The following is a 22,626-nucleotide window of genomic DNA, read 5'->3' on the forward strand; positions in this document are numbered from 1 at the left end:
TTTTAAGTGATAAATGCCCTCCAGTGTCGGGTTTGTATTTTTATCGGAGAAAAGGAATCAGTTCCCAGCAGGAGGCACTGACAGATATGTAGCTGCTGTCGGAGTTGGGATACGTGGCATGAATTGCGACATGGAAAGACTGCAAAACAGCCGCCTGGTCCCCTGTTGCCCACTGAGCTCAGAAGGAGACGGGGGTGAGAGTTCATTACGGGGGTCACTGAAGGAATTGACAGAACCCACACAGTACATTTTCTCTTCTCTTTAATGGTAACGGGTTGGTACCTGTCATGGTAAGTATCATCATATAAAAGCAAGAATACTTGAAACTTTTAATAGTGAAAAGTGTAAAAAAAAAACCATTAAGAAGTATTTACTAAAAAACAGGCAAACCCCCACTTAACAAGGACTCAGCTTGAAAGATGAGACGTGGAAGGCTGGAGAGAGAAACAAAAAGTCGTGTCACAAATAGTATATCTGCTGAGAGACATGTTCTCTCCTTGCACAACCAACCAGTGACCCAGAGTCATATGAGCTATGAACCGTCAAATGGTGTTGCTTTTCATTTACTGGCTTGTTATTTTACTTTCTCTGGGATCAACTCATAAAGTTGTGAACGGCCGAAGAAAATGGCAAAAACGTCAGTTTCCCGTTTTAGACCTGCAGTTGTTTACAAGATCTTCTCAGCTTGATGGTAAGTGTGAGACAGCATGTCAATTTATTAATCAAATCTTATAAAATGGACAGTCTAGCTAGACATAAAAACAGTGTCATCTATTCACCTGCAGGTGGAGTCAAAGTTACAAAAATGTGTTATATACTTATTTTTTTCAAATTGGACTTATATAGTGAATTAAGTATGCACAACTATACAGTAAATTGTGTAATTCTTATGTCAAGGATAAAATAAAATAGGAGAGCATGAAATCTATATATCTATTCTTAATTCGATAGCATATTTTAAATCTAAATTTTACTATAAACTAACTTCATTCAAAACTCATTACTGTGCTTCATCTAGAGAACTGATATAAAACAAGGATAGAAACTAACGTCATAGTGTCGATTTACACTATATCTGCATTTCTAAACTTAGAGAAGCTCACAGAGATCATGTTCATGAGAGGAGGCTTACATGTGCTGAGAAGTTAAACCGACAGATGTGTGGACTGCTGGAGGTTCAGCGCCCTCTGGTGATCAGCACCCTTCCAGTCCAGCCCTTCATAGTTCATGCTCAACAAATTAATGTAAATAAAAAACAATTGAAATGAAAACAGTCCATAATATCACTTCAGCATTTCAGCTTTTAATACCCAATACACACAAAATAGTTATTGATTAATTTGGTGGTGAATGTGTTCCTGTGATAGTGCTGTTTGTGAAATAAATTCTGGTGTATGTTGCAGTTTCAATTTGACCTCAGTACCACTTTTCTTGGGTCATTATTAAAGCCAAATGAAAGGTTAAAAAAGAGCAAGTGGTTGTGTGAGTGCAGTATTTTAACATTTGCAGCAATCTTATGATATCATCTTGAGAAAACTCAGTGTTAACCACAATGCTAATACTATATCGCTTTTTTTTTACATTAAGGCCCAGAAGTATCATAAAAAGTGTAGTAAACATGTAAAATGTGTTTGAAAGGAAAATCAGCTTATGAATGGAAAATGGAAAACAAAAACTTCAACTTAAAATGCAGATTATAAAAAAAAAAGAAAAAAAAATGTTTGTCTAAATATATAGCTTCAGGTTTGAAGTGCAAGATAAAGTAAAAGCAGAAGGCGAAAAGACAAAAACTAAGTCAGTCTACGTTCATGCAGCTTCACTTCACTTTCACAACAGTTGGTTCCCCCTGATGGCTGGTGTCACTTTATATTTAAGTGAAGTGAAGTGATTGTCATTGTGAACAGTGACACAACGAAATGTGTCCTCTGTATTTAACCATCACCCTTGGTGAGCAGTGTGCAGCCATGACAGGTGCCCAGGCAGCAGTGTGTGGGGACGGTGCTCAGTTGCACCTCAGTGGCACCTTTGTGGCTCGGGATCTGAACTGACAACCTTCTGATTATCCACTAGGCCACCACTGCCCCAGTTGAAATAATTTAGGTTATTAATTTATTAATTAACTTTTAAAATGTAAAATAATGGATTAATTAGTATTTTATAAGATCATGAAAGTTATTTGTAAACTGAATTGATAGTGAATATTGTAATTGAACATTAAGTGCCATTTGTGGTCTTCCACACTTTCAGACCCCAAAGAAGTGCAAAAGTCCTGTGAGTCATCCAAACCACCCTTGTTCTAGTATTGAATTGACCATGCTAATGCATCCATCATTTTTGTTGTCATCTGATCTATATTCAGGGTTGGTTAGTAGCGAGTTACATGTAATTGCATTATGTAATTTAATAACAAATAAAATGTAATTGTGATTAATTACGTTACTGTAGGAAAAGGTCTAAATAAATTACAATTACTTATGGAAAAATCAGTAGTTTCCAACCTTTTCAATCGAGGGCAAAGTGCATCATAAGTGCACTGTAGACGTTTGAGCCGAGAAGCCAAAAGAGCAAAGACGTAACATTTTAAATTCAGAATGGGAAGATACGAGGCTTCACTGAAGAAGGAGTAGCATTTCACAGAAGTTACGAGACTCGAGATCCCTGCTGCCGAATCTGACAAAGTCTGTTTGCAGCACAGCAGTCAAGCTTTACCAGGCCGACGCAACCTTCACCTTCTTGCTAAAAACAAGACATTTCTAAGGACTGTGAAGTTGTTCTGCATTCGGCAGACATTTTCTGAATGTCTGTCGAATACAGAACTCACTGCTAACTTAACTGAGGTTTAAAAATGAAACAGCCACCATGGATGGACATGCAGTTATACATGCCGACGCGAGCGAATGGAATGAGTGTTTCTCTCCAGTTCTGATGAGGTCACTGATGTGAAAAATGTGTGTTTATCCAACTGGTTTTTTTCTGATATATGAGTGGCAAAGAAGAGCTGCTGACCATTTTACACTTAAAAGAACACAAAAGAGGTGAAGATATTTTCCACACTTTCATGGAATTTATTACTAAGATAAAATAATCTCCATCACAACTGATGCCGCTCCAGCAATGATTTGCTGCACTAGCTCTGCCTGAAGTAAAAGATTTCCTGAAACTTTCCAACATTAATATGCACAGCTAGAGAACAACCTTTCCTGATAGATCTTACTGAACTTCTCATTGAGCTTCTCACTGCTGTTTCGTAGGTTACAACGCTGTGAGAATGAGATTATAACACTGCAAAATTACATTGAAATGAACTCCAGGGCAACAACTGGCATGAATGGAGAGTTCTGGAACCTAGTGCTGCTATCCCACCCTCAAAAACTTGCAGTCGTGAACGCAAGTCAAAGCGCAGATCTACAGTAACAAATGAGCGTCTGCCATTGTAAAGTAAAGAAAAAACTAAATTAAGAAACTGACTCCAAATAAATATAAAACGAGAGCTTCAGTTCACACTGTGGACAAAGGTGGAGATTTGTTGAACTTTAAACTTTTCACGCTGTGATGCTGTCAGGATCCGGTCCGAAAAAGGGTTACTCCGGTCCGGGATCATCTCATCTTTTCTCTCCTCGAATCGATTGCACTTGATTACTCGTGTCCACTCCAACCATTCAGACTCTGAGTTTGGACTTTCCTCCCTCCTTCATGGACTGCTTCGTCTGGCCTGCCAGGGGTCGTGCCATAGGAGGGGGGATTCTGTCACGATCCGGTCCGAAATGGGGTTACTCCAGTCCGGGATCCGGACCGGAGTTTCATTGTTGTCATGTGTAATGTTCCCTAATCGTTCTCACCTGTGTTAATTGTATAAAGCTGCCCTGTTCGTTTCTGTTTGCCGTCTGGTCTTTAATGTTTTGTTCCGTGTTCACCAGTGTCCACGTCTCGGATGTCTCCCCTGTCTTGTGTTCCACAATTAAACCCCTGTTTCGTGAGGTCAGGTGAAAGCGTCCTTCATTTCTCGTCACTCTTTGTCCTGCTCTCCGTTCACCCGCCGCGTCATGCCCGGTTGCCGGTGGATGGCACTGTAATCAGAAGGTCCCTTGATGGAGTCTTCAGCATACAGTGGCAGATGATCAAGGATGGGCTTAATGTTGAATGAACTCGGTAGGAAATGAAAATACAGACACAGCTATACATATTCCCTTTCTTTCCATAAAGAAGTATTTTATTTGTTGAAATTGAACAAAAGAGAGAACTTTGGGTATTGATTTACATCATTAGAATTAGAAAAAGATGTGTGGTGTGCGTCTTTAAATCTTACCACAGCTTGGACCAGGCCCTGGAGATTAACATTAAACCCAGGTACTTGGTCCGTGTGACCCTGTCTGCTACGGGAATCCCATGGGGCTCGTCTTCATTAAAAGTGAGCAGGTCATGGTCTCTGTGAGTGATGTGTGAGCTTGTGTCAAGCTGGACTTAATCATGTCTAGAGATTGTACTGAACAAAGTACCTTCAAAGCCAACGTGTAGTGAGAAGAAAAAAAAAATATGGAAAAATGTAGGGGTGAAATGGACTTACAGCCACAGGCTTGTTTTTGTGAATGTCTTATGTGCTACATACTGCTTCTCAGTTTTTATTATTTTGGAAAAAAAAATCATATATTCGTGGCCAAAGCAAACTATGTTTAAACTAAATTTGTTTGTGTAAAACATTTACATTTACAGTATTTACCAGACACCCTTATCCAGAGCGACTTACAATCAGTAGTTACAGGGACAGTCCCCCCCTGGAGCAATTTAGGGTTAAGTGTCTTGCTCAGGGACACAGTGGTAGTAATTGGGATTTGAACCTGGGTCTTCTGGTTCGTAGGCGAGTGTGTTACCCACTAGGCTACTACCACCCTGAAAGAATATCAATTAAAACACATTAAGGCCATCAGATTAACAGGTTTCAGAGAATACATGTGAAAAAGACAGAAAACAACTAATGTCACAACAAAAATGGATAAACTTGTCCACGACTGATTTTATAATTTTATTGTCTGAAATTTTAAACAATTGACAATTGACACAGTGACATTTATTAGACACTCTTGTCCAGAGCAATTTACAATCAGTATTTACAGGGACAGTGCCCCTGGAGACACTCAGGATTAAGTGCCTTGTTCAGGGGACACAATTGAGACAATTTGGTTTGAACCTGTGAATTTATGGTTTTCTGGTTCATGGGCGAGTGTCTTACTCACCATGCAATTATGTTTCTCCCTTGTGTATTTTACTGTTAAAAACAAATGCAAATCTATTTCAGATCTATATTCTACATAATCTACCTCCGGATCCATCTCCTGTTACATTCCACATCTCCACATTCGGCTGGGTTAACGCTGGACATGGGCCACCTCCTCAATCGTGCCGGTTCAATATTCAGTTTTTGGTTTTCATTTGTTGCCATGTTTAAATTAATATCCTGCTTATTTTTGGGGGGTATACTAAACTAGCCTTTAATAGTTTGAAAAATGCAGAATTTGAGGTGTTGGATCTCTTTGTATGAGACCAGTTTATCACACTGGTACAGAGTGAAGATTATTTATCTTGGGGACCTAGTCACGACAGGCTTTGGGACCATGATTTCTTGTCACCAACTGGTCAAAACAAGACCTGTCCCTTTTATTTGCTTTCTTGGCTGTCAAGTGCGAGAACGTGTTCCCCGCATGGATACGTGGAATGGAAAGGCAAAATAGTTTTACCTGCCATCTCACGCATCCTCACAGTGTGACAGCCGGAACTCAGACAGAAACAGCCGACCACATCTCAACGGTGACTCAGCATAGCACGAGAGCTCCTGGACCACAGGCGGCTGATCACTCATCTCACGGAAACCGCTTTTTCACGAGATGGGATTTTGAAGGGAAGTACGAATCGGAATGATGCAACGTTTCTGTAAGGAGCTGCGCCATCACTGCAGACACCTCTTCCAGATCCATACCTTCATCAGATGTCAGTCATCAGAGATGTCAAACACAGCTCTGTGGGCTGCTGGTCCAGGCCGAGAGCTTCTTTTTTAAAGCCATGATTTTATCGTTGGTTTGCGAGGTATATCACATGCTCTGCCCTGAATTGACAGGTTCATCATGCTGAAATGATAGTTGAGTGCAAAATCAGAAGAAAATTATCTGCTCCTGTCTCATTTTTTTGCCTCATCCTGTAAGTCGGCCTCATTTTTAGGACTCTTCTGAAAGAAAGAACCCAGGCTTGTTTTTTTAATACGTGTGTGGGTGCGTGTGTGTTTGTGAGAGCATGTGAAGAGTTGAAAGAGTGAATGATACAAAGGATGGGAACACTGAACATTCTAGAATGCTGAAACGAGTGGCGGGCCCTGAATTCAAGGGGGTGGGGAGGGGCACACTGTGACAGGAGCACTGAGACCTGACCTGATCTGATCGAAACTGGCTTAGTCCTTGTTATTGAGATCAAGAAAACCCTGTTACAAACCCGCTATGCAAAACGTCAGGAAAATGACTTCTGGTGAGATTTACAAATTATTGCAAGATCCACAGCAGGCCTGTGTACTTGCTCCTTTTCTTTTAAACATGTATAAATGTGGTCATCCAATGTCATGTTGATGCTTCCCACTTTTACATACATTCCCATGGCACATGGGAACAAGGTGCTACCACTTCCTTCTTCAGATCTCTTATGAGTGGATTGGTTGTGAAAATGATGGACTACTTATGGCCTAGTGGTTAAGGAAGCGACCCTGTAATCAGAAGGTTGCCAGTTCGAAGGTTGCCTGCCAAGGTGCAACTGAGGTGCCACTGAGCAAAGCACCGTCCCCACACACGTCTCTCCGGGCGCCTGTCATGGCTGCACACTGCTCACCAAGGGTGATGGTTAAAAGCATAGGACGCATTTCATTGTGTCACCGTGTGCTGAGCTGCAGTGTTTCACAATGACAATCACTTCACTTCACTTCGATAAATAGAAATATAAAAAAATGTGTGTGTGTGGTCTATAGTGAGGCACGTGAGTTGAGTGACAGTGTCGGGGTCGACTGGCTCTCCAGTTACAGTCTTAAAAAGCTGCAGCTGTGTGTCCTGCACTTTGCTTTGGCAGCTCAGGAGTCCACCAGGATGGTAACGGAGCCAAAATTAAAAAGGGGGCAGGGGAGAAGACAGCCAGCTGGCACCCCACCATAATGACTCAGTGGCTTTACAGAAAAAGCAGAACGAAGAGGCGCAGTGGGAGGACAGGGTGGAATGTCAGGTGAATGACTGTTGGTTGTGTTGGAGGCTGTGGGGAGGCAGAATCCGTGCTGTGGCCACTCCTCAAGTTACGCCTTCTCTGATGAGTGGAATGCAAGTTGCAGATGTGAGGTGAGAGATTTTGTGGAAAACAGAACTTAACACAATGACAGAAACCAGAAAAAAATCTTGCTTGACAGGGACGAAGGCTTGAAGGTCAAGTATGAAAACCAGTGTTATTAAATCAACGTTTCAATATGAAATGAGTGGCATGTGCATCACCAGAGGTGGAAAAAGTACTGAAAAAGTAAGTGAAAATATCTTCATTTTGCTTAAATTGTACTCAAGTAAAAGTATCTAAAAATCTACTTGAGAAAAAGAAAAAAAAATACCTAAAAGTAAAAAAAAAGACTAATCATAAATTCAATCCAGCTTTAGTTTGTTTTATTAAACTTTTATGTGGTATAAAATGTTCAGACCACCCCATAAAACATTTGGCTATAAATGTAGACTCTAAAGCTCTTGTTCAGTTTGAGCAGCGTAATGTTTGGGATACACAGGCAACTCTACTTCCCACCACATGCTTTGGCAGATTTCATGTGGAAGTTTTAAACGCTGACAGCCCTGTCCAGCGGAACAGGCACATTTTGCACTGCGTGATGACGTTATTGCCTTGTTTGCGATTTAACACAAAGAGAGTGACATTCCACTAAATCTCCCCAGCACCACCACCCTGCTCCCACCCCGCCCTGTCCATTATCAGGGGGTCAAAGGGGGCGCAGGACGGATGGGCAGCGGAATTCATCGGAATCGTTAATAATTTTAGTGTTAATAATAACTGGTGTTGTTATTAATTGCTCAGACTTGTGGAAGAAAAGACTTGATAATTGGCACAAACAACTCAATAATAAATTGCTCATTTGGAAAGAGATGATTATAATGTGTGATTATAATACATCAGTTATCCTGTGATAGTGAAATTGTTCTGAACTGGTGTTGTCAGTTAACAAGCTGTAAAAGTTTAAACTACAGACACTCACCATTGAAGTGCCTGAAGTGCTTGTTACATAGTGAGGCTCTACTGTGCCGTGGTCCAAGAGGTATTGGACGATACAGCATATTAGCCTACAAATTATTTTTCAGAGTGAAATAAATATGAAAAAGAGTGGCTTGACTGTCTGAGACATGGCCAACATGGCCATCGTGTGTTGTCGTGATGGTTTGGGGATCTGAAGGAGGAGAGATCTGGAACGATGGCAGGACATGGCGAGGAAGAAGGACGCATACACACAACGTCACGAAACAGGGGTTTATTAAATGATGAACAAGAAAGGGGAAACATCAAGTAACAATGACCCGATGGTGAAAGAACACAAACAGGGCAGCTTTATACAATCATTCCCAGGTAAAAACAATCAGGAAACATAATAGCACAGGACGAACATGAAACCCTGGTTCGAAGTATGGATCCGGAGTAGCCTGCATCCTGACATAAGTCAACTGTTCATTTGAATCTATTCATTTGAAGTCTCTTCTTGTTCTTGGCAATCCTCAACCTCTTCCATCGCCAGCCTCTCCTGTGTCTGACAACATCTGCGAATATACCTCCCGTCCCTCCCCATGAGACCTAAATAGGAGCTACAAAAAATATATATGTTTATAACTTAAAAAGATGACTTCAACTGTGAGAGACAGAATGTAAAGTCACTAAATCACATTGTATGGTTTTTAGAAATATTACTTGTATATGGTGCAGAAAATAATTATTTAGCACCTACAAACAAGCAAGAATTCTGGCCTTCACAGACCTGTTTCTTCTTCTTTATTAAGCTCTTCTATCCTTCACTTGATGCCTGTATTAATGGTGCCTTTTTGAACTGGTTATCTGTTTGAAAGATACCTGTCGACACCTTCAAACAGTCAGATTCCAACATAGCAAGTAAGGCCCCATAATTAGAAGGTTGCCAGTTCAGAGCAAAGATCACTGCTTCCCGGGTGCCTTTCATGGCTGCCCACTGCTGACTAAGATGGAGTGTTTCACAGTGACAATCTGTCATGATCTGGTCAGTTTCACTGTTGTCCTGTGTAATGTTCCCTAATCGTTTTCACCTGTGTCAAATGTATAAAGCTGTCCTGTCCGTTTCTGTTCGCTGTCAGGTCTTTGAAGTTATGTTCCATGTTCACCAGTGTCTCGGTTGTCTCCCCTGTCTTGTGCTTCACTCATTAAACCCCGGTTTCGTGATGTCAGTGATTGCGTCCGTCATTCCTCATCTCCTCGTCACCTCTCCGTCCTCCTCTCCATTCACCTGCTGTGTCATACCCACATGGTTGTGACACAATCACTTCACTTTTAATTTTCATTCTCATTTTCATTCATTCATTCCACCATGGCCAAGACCAGAGAGCTGTCTAAGGACACCAGGGAAGAGAGTGGCTCATTCATGGGGGGAACTTGTCAATGACCTGAAGAGAGCTGGGACCACAGTAACAAAGATCACTATTAGTAACCCACTACATTGTCATTGATTAAAATCCTGCAGCACTCCAAATGTCCTCCTGCTTAAGACAGCACATGTCCAAGCCCGTCTAAAGTAATCATGTGGTCTGATGAAACCAAAATAGAATGTGTGTTTGGAGGGAGAAGAATGCTGAGTTGCATCCCAAGAATGCCAGGCTGACTGTGAAGCCTGGGACTGGAAACCTTTCTGCAAAGGGGACAGGATGACTGATCCGTATTAAGGATAGAGTGAATGGGCGCATGTATCGTTAGATTTTGTGCAAAAATCCATCAGTGAGAGCACTGAAGATGAAACGTGGCTGAATCTTTAAGCATGATAATGATCCCAAACACACCACCCGGGCATGTGCATGGAAGAATGGTCCAGAACACCAGCTACGGGAAACTTTTAGCCTCTGTCATTGCCAACCATGGTTACATTATAAAGTATTACGCTGAACTTTTGCTGTTGACCAAATACTTATTTGCTGCACCACTACACAAATAAATTTGTTTAAAACCATATAATGTGCTTTCCTGGATTTTATTTACATTCTGTCTCTCACAGTGAAGTGTACCTGTTATGAAAATTACAGACCTATGCCATATTTTTAAGTGGGACAGCTTGCACAATTGCTTCTTTTGCCCCACTATATATATAACACTGGTTCAAATCCAGTGAAGTTGAAGGGCATTGACTGCAAGCCACTTTTACAACCTCAAAGTCTCCAAATACCTCTCTGAATTCGCTAATCAGCATAACGACCCACAACGCTGCATTGGCCATTGCTGTTGTCCAACAGTCTACTGATTGGCTCAAAGCTGGAAAAAGTTTTGTGCTGGAAAAGTACCAGGGTCTGCTGATTAAAAGGATTCTGTCTGCATGGTTGATTTTTGAGCCCCGCTGCCTCTCTGTTTGGCTCCATGTGAGTCAGGTTTCATCTGGTGGAAATAAATAGACAGATCAATTTATTCAATTGTTTATTTATTTAATGTTCTTTCACGCACTACAATTCACGAGCCACAGAGCAAAAAACAGATGTCACTCCGCATTTTTCAAAATGTGCAGGCTCTATTATTTTGGATGAAGTGAAACTCTGAAACCAGACACATCAAAAAGAACGCCAGCATACTCATTTCTATTTAAATAGGGATCCTCACAGCAGGAAAGGTTCGTGTAAGACTGTTGAAAGGGAGAGAAACCCCTTTGGGAGGGAAGTGGGCGTCCGAGACGTTCCCAGACACGAGAGTTGAAAAGCGAAATGAGATGTTTTACCGTGGCCGTCTCTTCCACCTCTCGCTTTTCTGAGTGGTCCTCATCCCTAACGGCAGCAGACCTGCTGCCCCCGCGCTGACCAACTCGGAACCGATTCTCAGCAGATGTGTGGTGCAGATGAGAAACAGTCATCGTCACACCTACACGCTCATGGAAGTTTGAAAGTATTTTTGGACTCTGCCTGGAGAGGAGGTTTGGGATTATGATAGTGTGTGGCCACGCCCTCACACCCACTGGAAATAGCTGGAAATTATGAAAAGTTTCAGCTGCATGTGAAATGCGGCCGGTCACGCACAGGGTACATGTGCTGTTTGTGCCAGCTTCTTATCTGCTGCTTGATAAGACAGGAGCGGGCGTGGCGCTGCTCTGCTGCTAAACCTCCTCACTCTTCTCCTCCTTTTTGAAGTTCTTTCACTGCTGTGAAGTGCAGATGTGGGCGGTTGTAGCCTAGCGGGTAAGACACTCGCCTTTGAATCAGAAGATCACAGTCACAGGTTCAAACCCCACTTACTTCCATCGTGTCCCTGAGCAGGGCACTTAACCCTGAGTGTCTCCGGTGGGGGGACTGTCCCTGTAACTACTGATAGTAAGGCGCTCTGAATAAAGGGCATCTGAGACATAAAAAAAACTTCACATTCCAGAGGATGTCGAGGTTTCCCAAAGAATTCCGCACTGCGTTTCTATCCAATGGGAGTAGTGCGGCCATGATGTCAACACAATTTCGTAATGTTATGTTGGATCACAATGTTCATTAAAATATCCTTCTTCCCTGGATGGCTCAAGTATCCGAGGTAACCAGAAAACCACATTTTCATTTCATGTAAAAAAAAAAAAAAAACAGATTTTAAATCCATTTTCTCAGCATATGCACATTGGGGTCCCATTTGATAGCGAAACCCTGAAAACCATCCACAACTGTTAAAAGTTCATTTAAATTAAAGCCTGGAGGAATGCAGGGTACAGCTGAGGGTACAAGGTGATAGTAGCCTAGTGGGTAACACACTCGCCTATGAACCAGAAGACCCAGGTTCAAACCCCACTTACTACCATTGTGTCCCTGAGCAAGACACTTAAACCTAAGTTGCTCCAGGGGGGGACTGTCCCTGTAAATACTGATTGTATGTCGCTCTAGATAAGGGCGTCTGATAAATGCTGTACATGTAAATGTAGGTGCAGCGTCTCGTCGTGCTTTGGGGACTTCTTTCGTTATGCTTTCTTAGGCATTTACTACTATTTGCTCTCATTGCAATTTTTTTTTTTTTTTTTTACGTTTTCTGTTATTGCACGAAACTGTCTCCAGCCGCATTGCAATTTGACCAGGGGGTGTTACCAGACTCACCGCGGGAACCGCGAAGTGCCGCCGGACGGCGTCGACAGCGTGCGCGCCCCCGAGCCGCACCTGAGGAATTCGTTACGCGGGGCGGCGCGCCTCGTGAGTCCGCGCGCCCCGCGCTCGTGCTCGTCCGGCGGGCGCGCGCACGCCGCGTATCGCGCTCGCCCGTAACGATCAGATGACAGTAACACGTGCTGTCATATCTGGCTGGCCGCGCTCCAACATTAATGCCAGATTACACTTTGCCCGGGCTGAAGTGGCTGTCAGGGGGAGCTCGCGCTCGACCCGACGCAAAATATTAATAATAATATTCATTAAATAAAATTGACTTCAAAAAAAAAGAAAAAAAAAAAAAAAAAGAACGAAAGAAAGAAAGAAAGAGAAAGAAATGCGATTCGAAGGATTCGCGGTCGTATTGCTGGCGGGAGCCCTGACGTCCTATTACGTTTATTCGCCAGTTCCGAGTGAAGTAGAGGAGAAATGGAAGCTCGTGCTCACAGACTGTTTCTTCCGAACTCTCAGCCACCTGGTAGGTGCACAAAAATGACTTCTTATTAATAAACTCGCCTGTGCCGCATCGCTTCCTCCGCCGGTTTCTTCTTTATCTATATATCTATATCTATATATCCATACTTATATAGGGAATAAGGAACAGCGGCGCGGCGTCGGTAGAATTGACTTCGTTTACTTTTATTGCGTCGGTCTGGTAAGTAGCGCATACAACAGATTATGTCAGGTCGTAATCCGACTTTTGTAGTCCCGCTCACCTGCTCTATTTATAGATCCCACCGATTAAATAGTTGCTTGTCCATCTTGAGTTCCTGTCCCACCGTCGCGGAGTTTCACTCCTAGGAGAATATTCGGTCGTCAGGTCCGACCTCTGCCATATATGTTCTAAAATGATTCCTGTTGTCTCATTTTCTACTGTTAGACTCACATTGCATTTTTTTTTAACGAACGCGTCAACTATAATCTGGTTTAGGTTTAGAGCTGAAATAAATGGTCAATTGTGGCCAGTGTCTCTAGGGTACTGTGAAAGGTGTCTTCTAGGAGAGCTGAGAATAATTCAGGGTCTAGAATGAAATTATTACAGACGCCCTTATCAACTTACAATCAGTAGTAACAGGGACAGTCCCCCCCTGGAGCAACTTAGGGTTAAGTGTCTTGCTCAGGGACACAATGGTAGGAAGCGGGGTTTGAACCTGGGTCCACTGGTTCATACCCACTAGGCTACTACCACCCTTATGATCAGAAATGATCAGTGTCGTGTATCGTGCGTGTAAAACGGCACCTCGCTGCATGATGCTTTTGCAGACACAGTTGTGACCTGCGCCTGACCTCCCCAATTTGTGAATTCACATGACTAATTGTGTGAGGGAAGTCATTTGAATCATAGGGGGTTAGAGTTCTACTGGGTAGGACCACAAAGCCACAGGTTCAAGCCCCACTTACTGCCATTGTGTCCCTGAGCAAGACGCTTGACCCTGACTGTCTCCAAGGGGGGACTGTCCCTGTAACTACTGATTGTAAGGCGCTCTGGATATGGGCGTCTGGTAAATGCCATAAATATAAAAATCCATGGACGTGAGATGTTAGCGATGCTGCCGGAGTTTCTGATCCAACCTCTCCCTCCCTCCCTCCAGGCAGACTTCAGCGAGGTCCTGGGGCTGAAGGACTACATGGGGGTGATGATGTTCATCACCTTTGTGGAGGGCGTGGTGCCCGTGTCGGACGAGCGCGTGCTGGTGTCTGAGGAGCAGTTCGACGGCGTGGAGGTCGTGGTGTACCAGCCCGCCCAGCAGGATGCCAGCGTGGAGCTGAGGAGGGCGGTCATTTACTTCCACGGCGGAGGATGGTGCCTGGGCAGCACCAGTGAGTGTTGTCGTCGTTTCGTCTTTACAAGCGGGACCCATTTTGTGCCAGTGTGATGATTGCAGTTATTACAATGGAGACCGTTTGGCTACAGCTCATTTCCTGCGAAGAGCATCGCGCAGTAAACGCGACTTTTAAAACCCGGATTTCATCTCCCGAGGAGAACCATTACGATCGTTACAGTTCATTATCGCCTTGAAACGATTCCGCCCAAAATGCAATCTTCATATTCCGTGCGAATATTGTTGCGGGAATTCAGCTGTGTTCCACTGCTGAATGATGCAGGATGTGAAGTTCTCCGGAGTAAAGGGTTCATTTTGTGAGAATTTGGACGATGTTGTGCAGGGGTCCTGTAAGGCTGGATCGGGGTTCATGCCGGAATAAACGTGTCCCGTTCGGGGAGACAACACTCGAGCGCTTTTGGCTTTTTGTATTGCCATGGATTGCCACTTCATAGATCACATGAAGCGACTGAATTTGTGAAGTGGATCGGCGTGGGCAGGGGCACTTTTTCAACCTCGTTTCCACGCTTTTATCCTTTCATGTTGAATTTATTATTTTTTAAAAAGTTTTAAACAGTTTGATGGAGCACGATTCTGGCATTTCTTGTCCCATGACAAGACTTTCATATCCTTTCCAAGATTGCTGCGCTACAAATCCCTAAATCAAACCGCAGATGAATTGCAGTCTTGCGAATTGCTGTAACCATTTGACATATTTCACCTTGAGTAAGCATTTAAGACCCATGACACAAGCAATCCTCAATATCTACGGAAATGCATAGCCTTGTCACGTTTCATGTTCAATTAGACACTTAGTAAAGCTCTTTATACTTCAGCCTGAGAGAGTTATACACTCAGAGCCACGTTGTTCGCTCAGAGAACCTTTCATTGTGTAATGGAGAGTCTCGGATGGCAGCTCTCCTGCCAAAACCTCTCCTGAGATTGGGGAGCATTGAAAAAAAAAGATATATTGTCACATCCAGCAATTGACAGGCCCTTTTTCTGTTTGTCAGTTGACCAGAACAAACTAATCAAAACCACGGTCTCCCAGAACGGCGAACACTCGTCGGTAACTCCTACGTTCTTTAGTCTGAAAAGTTTGTTTGTGGACAGCTGAAAGTGGAACAAAGTGGACAACCTTGTTACTACATTAGCGTTGGATTGTCCCTGAAGGACATTGTACAAATAAACGGTCGCAGGCCATCATGGTTTAAACAGATGAAATTCATGCGTGCCTCCATCCGTGCTAATATAGCATCAACGTAACGTAATCTGGGACTCGAACCCGGGTCGCCGACCCCTCTGCCCCCCTCTGCAGCTGCCAGTTTAGAAAGGTTATGGAGGCCCTGCTGATGCTGGCTGTTTACTTATTATCCACGTTCAGCACACTTCATTGGGGCAGTGGTGGCCTAGCGCTTAAGGAAGTAATCAGAAGGTTGCCGGTTTGAATCCTGATCCGCCAAGGTTGCCACTGAGGTGCCACTGAGCAAAGCACCGTCCCCACACACTGCTCCCCGGGCGCCTCTCATGGCTGCCCACTGCTCACTCAGGGTGATGGGTTAAATGCAGAGGGCAAATTCCACTGTGTGCACTGTGTGCTGTGCTGCTGTGTATCACATGTGACAATCACTTCACTTTATTATTGTGACCGACTGCCATTTCTCTCCCCCGGGCTCTAATTTCTGCCACTTGCCTCCGTACAGGGATGGGTCCTTACGATCAGCTCGCCCGGAAGTTGGTCACAGAGCTCAATGCCGTCGTCGTCTCTGTGGAGTAAGTATCATTTTCCTTCCAAGTTCAGCCAAATGAAGCGAGTCCCAGATAAAGTCGCAGGTCGCAGGTTATTTACAGGCTGTCCCGAACCCCGAAATTCAGACTGGACGACTGGTTTCCAAGTCTTCTGCAGCGCACATTTTGTATATCTACCTTTTTGGCTTGTTTAGTCTCATTTGGGCTAACCGAAGAGGTCCAGAGCTCAGATCTGGTTTTGTTTAGAGCCGAGTCGGGCGTGGGCCGCAGTGAGAAGACGGCCTGCCAGAGACTAGCCTCTGATCTGTCAAAACAATGCCTATCTCCACCTCCGCTGCCGCGAAGGTCTGTCCCCCAAACGGCACCTCGCTTGCCCCTCTCTCTCTGTCACACACACTTCCTTTATTATCTCTGCTTCCGTCCTACCGTCTCTTGTCCTCCCAGACCTACATACGGTGTCTATAAAAAGTAGTTTGCCTCGGTTTTCACGGTTGACGTTTCCTTGTCAGAAAAAGCCCCAGACTTCTAAAAAATACGCTCATTTGCTAAAAAAAAAATGGATTTAGTTTATCTTAAAAAAATTGATGCATTGTCCACATGGCTGCAGCTTTTGATTGTTTATTTGGTTTTTGTTTCAAATTTGGACCACAGTTGACTCAAAATTCCCAGTGCCGAGCTCTGTAAGTTCTCTCATATTGCGTGGAGACAAAGAATAAAATCAAATATTTTGTCCATTACAGAGGGCAGTGTTTAGTGTGACACTCCAGGACGTTGACATTTTGTTTTAAAAGCTCTCCAGTGCGGCTTTTGTGTTCTGTTCGGAATTACAGTCCTACGTCTAAAAAAAAAAAATCCTCTCCAAAGTGTTGTGTTACATGCGAGTTTCAAGCAGCCTTTTGTTATTTCTTGCAGATTGATTCATATGGTCGCATTTGTGGTTTCAAATGACATTTTATGACATTTAAAATAAGAAGCCATGTTGGCTGTGTAGCATTATATGATTATCAAACAGTTATTCTATATGTTACATTTTTTTTATGTCCAAGTTTGTTACAGGAGGTCCAGTCCATATGTTACTATGAAAACTTTTGTCGAAGCTGGTCATGATGGAACAGTGTCAGAAAAGCCCTGGGAGATTTCAGGAATGTCAGAATCACTAGTCTGCGAATTGTACAGGTTCGGTTTGGTAACAGATGTGGTGACAACGGCAATGAACAGTCCACTGAAGTAAACTGGAGGGAAATGGAAGATGAAGGAATGCATTCACAGAAGTGTGTCGAACTTCCCCAGAATGAGCAAGTAGGGCATATCATCATGGCTCCTTCCATTTTTCATTTAAAATTCATTAAACTTTGTATTCTGGGTGACAAAAATAATTATATACAAATCAAGAGCTGGCTGGGTGTTTAATGCCTTCTCTCCAAGACACGGATAACTAGCAAGCAGTTGTTTCTATTATATCAGCAAGAAACATACATTAAGACTGACCCCTGTGCAACCCGGAAGCTGTGAAGATCTGAAAGCCGTGGAAGAAGGGTGCACGGTCTGAAGAATCACGTTTTTATTCTGCATCATGTGGACAGCTGAGAGAACGTGAGCCAGAGGAAAACATAACTGTGAAGAAGAGAAGTCCATGAGGCGGTGTGATGCTCTGGGCAACGCTCTTCTGAAGAACTGTGGATCGTACCGTTTTGGTCATGTGTGCTGCAGAGCAAACATAAAAGGGGTCATGCTGATGTCACACCAACAACAGTGTCTAGGCCACATATCAGAGAGGAAATAGTGGATATTCATGTTTTTTTAACATTCAATTATGCATATGCTTGCATTGTTGCATTTAATTTTAATGTCAACTTCATGTATCATTTTATTTGTTACTTAACCTTAGATTTACTTAAATAAACTGAAAAGCAGTATCAGGGATTTGTCTTTCTGAAAGTTAACATAAAGTTATTTATGCGTTTTTTCTTGTCTGTCCCTGCTGTGGCATTCCTGTTTTGCAGTGGTGCACTAAAATTATAATTCTTATGATGTTCTTAATTGGTTTTTGTATTGAATACATAACAAATTGTGAGAGTATGAACTGCCTGAACATTTTGATGAGAATCCATGAGTGTCATTAAGTCGTTAAGTGTCTGATGAAGCCTTTTGGCCAAAGCATTTGAATCAATTTTATGAACAAAAAGTGCAGACTCATATGGAAAAAACATACAATTTTTATTCTACTTGTTTGCCACATCCACACTGACTTTGCTGCATGAGCTAGTTGTTTCACATTTGACCTACATTTGAACTAGATTCAACTAAACTGAATTAATTTTTACATTTTTACTTTTCACAAAACAGTTATGTTTAAAAGCCAGAGGAAAGATACACAATAAGGTATTAATATTAATAAGCAAAATGTATTGTTCTTAAAAGCAAGCCCCTCCTGTTGTTCTTAATGGCACCAAGGTCCCCACACACTGCTCCCCAGGCGCCTGTCATGGCTGCCCACTGCTCACCAAGGGTGATGGGTTAAATGCAGAGGACAAATTTCACTGTGTGCACCGTGTGCTGTGCTGCTGTGTAATAGCAGCAGAATAGCAGAGGACACTTTTTTTTGTGTCACCGTGTGTTGTGCTGCAGTGTTTCACAATGACAATCACTTCACTTTCACTTCTTCATCATCAGTAGCTGCAGTCCTGTCTGCAAACATATGGTAGACAGTTCTTTAACGCTGATGTTCCATTTTGGCTGCTGTAATCACTTTGGGCCAGTGGTGGCCTAGCGGTTAAGGAAGCGGCCCTGTAATCAGAAGGTTGCCGGTTCGAATCCCGAACCCTGAGCAAAGCACCGTCCCCACACACTGCTCCCCGGGCGCCGGTCATGGCTGCCCACTGCTCACTCAGGGTGATGGGTTAAATGCAGAGGACAAATTTCACTGTGTGCACCGTGTGCTGTGCTGCTGTGTATCACATGTGACAATCACTTCACTTTACTTTAATACATCAAATAAATTTGTGTGCAGATATCGTCTGGCTCCTGCACACCATTTTCCTGTCCAATTTGAGGACGCGTACCACGTAGTGAAGCACTTTCTCCAGAACAGTGTCCTGTCTCAGTACTACGTGGACCCGGGCCGGGTTGCGGTCTCAGGGGATAGTGCTGGTGGAAATCTGGCAGCGGCCGTGGCCCAACAGGTACTGTTGATGTAATAATGCTTTTGAGGTCATGGGTCAACTTAGCCTTGTTTATCTTTAAACCGAATTCTGCAGTCAGTGCGAGAGTACAAGTAGAGATGTAGATAACGCAACCTTGTATATGTTCTTCTTTACCAGTTGCAGCAAGACCCTGATCAGAAAGTGCAGCTGAAGGCTCAGGCTCTGCTGTACCCTGTGCTGCAGGCCCTGGACCTCAATACACCGTCCTACCAGCAGAATCAGCACATGCCCATCCTGCCCCGTACCCTCATGGTGCGTTTCTGGAGTGAGTACTTCACCAGTGACAAGAGACTCTTCCATGCCATGATGGCCAATGCTCACAACAGCCCCGAGTCGGCCACCTTGCTCAAGTTTGTCAACTGGAGCGCCTTCCTCCCTGAGTCCTTCCGGCAAGCCTACAACTACACCGCCCCTCCTGTTGTGGAAAACGAGAGCTCTGGGCCTTCCAGCAGCCCACAGCGCTCCATGGCCGACCCCCGGGCCTCACCGCTACTGGTGCCGGACTCAGTGCTGCGCTCGCTGCCTAAAGCATACGTCCTGACGTGCGAGTACGACGTGTTGCGAGACGACGGCCTGATGTACGTCACGCGTCTGCGGAGCGCGGGGGTGGAGGTCACGCATCAACACTACCCGGGTGGATTCCACGGGGCCCTCATGTTCACCATGTGGCCCTCTGACTTTGAGATTGCTCACCGAATGACGGAGAACTACATCCGCTGGCTCCAACTTAACTTGTAAAGTTGTATTACAAGAATGTTTCATTCCATTTTCCGTTTCGAATATGCTGCTTAGGAATCAGCTAGTAGGTGTATGACATCGCTTTTTATTATTTTTGAAAAAAAAAAATCAGTGTGGTTCATAGCACTTTTAAACTAGCTGTTATGTGTTATTATATTTTGTCTATTTTTTTTTTCATAAAACGTCCATACAAACATATAATGCAGTATGCTAATTCTTTTTCTTACAAGCATGCTTACGGGGTCATTTTTACATTCATTAATTGTTCATGTTTTTGTTTGTTACAAGGTTTCCATTTTACTGACTGTTAGTAACTGACATTCATTTTTGTTACATATTTTTTATCATGGCTGCATTATGTTCAGTTATGTAGCTTGGCAAGTTATTCGTTTGTATTTGATTGTGAAAAAAAAAAAGATCTGGGATTATCCCGCTTTAATGAAATGTCATTAATCATTAACTTTAGCTTTAAAAAAATGTCCCATAGAAAAGGACATTTGATCTTATGAGAGCACATGTTGAATGCATGTTGTGGACCAGAAAAGAGGCTTTGTTTGCGGGATAAAATACATGTTTTGGGGGTCATGTGACATCTTAGCAACTGCTTTTACATGCCATGTGATGGATTTTTTTTTTTTTTACGTCTTCCTGTTTTTACATCTTGAGCTCTGTAATGCCTCTACAACATTTTTTTTACTGTGCACTCCTTCGCCCTCGCTTCAGTCAAGCTCATTAGCATATGTTTACAGAAGAACTTGTGACAGAAAGGTCTCGAATGACTTGTGCCTCTGTAGATACACATTCTGTCACATTCTGTGAGGTAAAAAAAAAAAAACACTACAGCTTGGCAACATACCTTGTGGGTGATAAGTTTGTTTAAATGTGCATTTCCTGCTCTATCGAAACACTGTTAGCTCTGTTATTACCAGTCAACGCTTCCAAGTGAATGAAATGAAATGAAAAGTGCATAGGAAATAGTGTATATATTTTACAAATTTCTTTTTATGAATAGTATGAGCAACTACTTCACATACAACCTTTATTAAACGTCTCACCAGGAACGACGCCTGTTTCTATGTTTTATGTCAGTTTACAACAATGCTTTGTTTTTTATTTAAACAGTATATATTTCAGTGTGTTGAGCTGGGTGTGCTGAGACAGGACATGTTGCTCACGGAGAGCAAAATCCCGCTCTGAGCAGGCAGAGAGAAGCATTTCCTGGGGATTAGTGACCGGAGGTCGGCAAAAGAGACAAAACGATCAGGACAAAAAGAGATGGGGGGATATGCTGGGGCACGGTCTTCTCTGAACCATGCACTGGATGTGGCCCAGTGAGCGTACCATGCAGACAACGTAATGATATCATTTTTTTGATTGCAACATTTGGCATTGTGCAACATTAGACTATAGTTTGTTAATTGATAAAACCTGTTCCTGTGTTTATAATGCAGCGCACGCCGTTGCAAAGTCTGGTAACTCACATTTCTTACGCACCAGGTAAGTAAATTACCTGTTTATTCTTGTCCTTCGTTCTTTCTCTTTGTAGCGTAATCAGGCCATGTCTCTGTGGAGACACAAGCTAAATTGTACCCACATTTTCCCCAGGGGGTTTCAATGGAACTACTTTTCCTCACAAAGATACCATGTCCCCGTTACTCCTCTCACGGCAATAGTATTGCAATGCAAACCCATGGCCATGTGATGAACCGGGAATTCGAGTGCGTTTGTTTGCACCTCCATTGCCTTGTGTGTGTGTGTGTGTGTATGTGTGGAGGCGGGGGTCACACGCTTACCGATAGATGAGATTGTTCCATTGATTAGGATTCATGTGCACATTTGACCTACCATTCCCATCCTGGGAAGACAGTGTAGCATTGTGGCTTGGTTTTCTGAGAGGGATAGAGGGATAACGAGATTTGTGTGACAGGGATTAAAACAGGATTTTTCCCTCAAAGCGAACCTTAAGCACTGAGAAGGCTGAGAAGGCTCCGGGCTGAAGAGAAATGAGTCGGCTGAGTAGTTCCATGTGCAAACCAACCTTGTCTGATCCCTCCTCCTAATCTCAAGATGTGATCATTAGAGTGACGAAAAAATATTGATAATAAGTGATAATTGTTTTTTCGATACGTAATGCATATCTATTTCCTTACAAAAAGATGTCAGCACTTATGATAGAACCATTGTGTTGCAGCCCAACTTGGATCCTGGGTGGTACGAAATGAGAATGTTTTCTTTCAGATTAGGATTCAACCCATGTTACTATGTGAGCAATTATCTTTCCTCCAGACTTATCTGCTATGTTTAAGGTCATTTTATATATGAAAACAGAAAAACAAAAATAAAAACAGCATAAAATCCTTCTATGGTGGCATTTTAAGACCGAACTCAACACATGGGAACTAAAAAAGTGTCCTAATTTCACCATTTTAGACATGTGTCAATTTTCTCTATTTCTTCTGGAAAAGCTCCTAAAATTCAGTGTGTACCAGATGCCAGTGCTAATAAGAATGTTATCTGCTGGTTTGGTCATCTCATTTAAAGGTACCTGCAGGCAGCGGCCTTCAAAAGATGCAGAAGGACCCGGCCCCTGACATGCAGGCACCTATTATTATACTCACCCCTGCTCCATTTTCCCAGGCCATCTACATACTTTATACTAGCTTTTCTCCATTTTCCATTTTGTCTACAACTTAGGCTGCATTTGATGGATTTACAGTTTTTGAATTCTAT

At 43.0% G+C, this 22,626-nt stretch overlaps 1 protein-coding gene and 1 long non-coding RNA gene across 3 annotated transcripts; one reads left to right on the forward strand and one right to left on the reverse strand.

The window, feature by feature from the left end:
• The first annotated feature begins 494 nt into the window (after window positions 1-494).
• aadac (arylacetamide deacetylase) lies at window positions 495-20,957 on the forward strand. 2 transcript variants are annotated; one of them, XM_028962396.1, is made up of 5 exons: window positions 495-691; window positions 13,976-14,204; window positions 15,910-15,979; window positions 18,966-19,137; window positions 19,276-20,957. In XM_028962396.1, the coding sequence occupies exons 1-5, from the start codon at window positions 689-691 to the stop codon at window positions 19,894-19,896; spliced, it is 1,095 nt and encodes a 364-aa protein (XP_028818229.1). In that variant the 5' UTR covers window positions 495-688; the 3' UTR covers window positions 19,897-20,957. The 2 variants fall into 2 exon arrangements, with proteins under 2 accessions (XP_028818229.1, XP_028818228.1); XM_028962395.1 differs by lacking the exon at window positions 495-691 and adding an exon at window positions 12,312-12,861.
• Window positions 8,522-12,051, reverse strand: LOC114769412 (uncharacterized). Its single transcript, XR_003743212.1, has 3 exons — window positions 11,000-12,051; window positions 10,575-10,665; window positions 8,522-8,864 (listed from the first exon to the last, which is right to left on the reverse strand). It is a non-coding gene; the product is annotated as an uncharacterized LOC114769412 (long non-coding RNA).
• Window positions 20,958-22,626: the final 1,669 nt, after the last annotated feature.

Source organism: Denticeps clupeoides, chromosome 19, assembly GCF_900700375.1.
Source record: "Denticeps clupeoides chromosome 19, fDenClu1.1, whole genome shotgun sequence".
In the NCBI taxonomy this organism is placed as follows: domain Eukaryota; kingdom Metazoa; phylum Chordata; class Actinopteri; order Clupeiformes; family Denticipitidae; genus Denticeps; species Denticeps clupeoides.

What these genes read in the sequence shown, in the direction of transcription:
- aadac (XM_028962395.1), top strand. Translation starts at nt 12,721, where the DNA reads ATGCGATTCGAAGGATTCGCGGTCGTATTGCTGGCGGGAGCCCTGACG. An exon ending in ATGGTGCCTGGGCAGCACCA is followed by an intron (nt 14,205 to 15,909) that starts GTGAGTGTTGTC and finishes GCCTCCGTACAG; the next exon opens with GGATGGGTCCTTACGATCAG. An exon ending in GCCGTCGTCGTCTCTGTGGA is followed by an intron (nt 15,980 to 18,965) that starts GTAAGTATCATT and finishes ATTTGTGTGCAG; the next exon opens with ATATCGTCTGGCTCCTGCAC.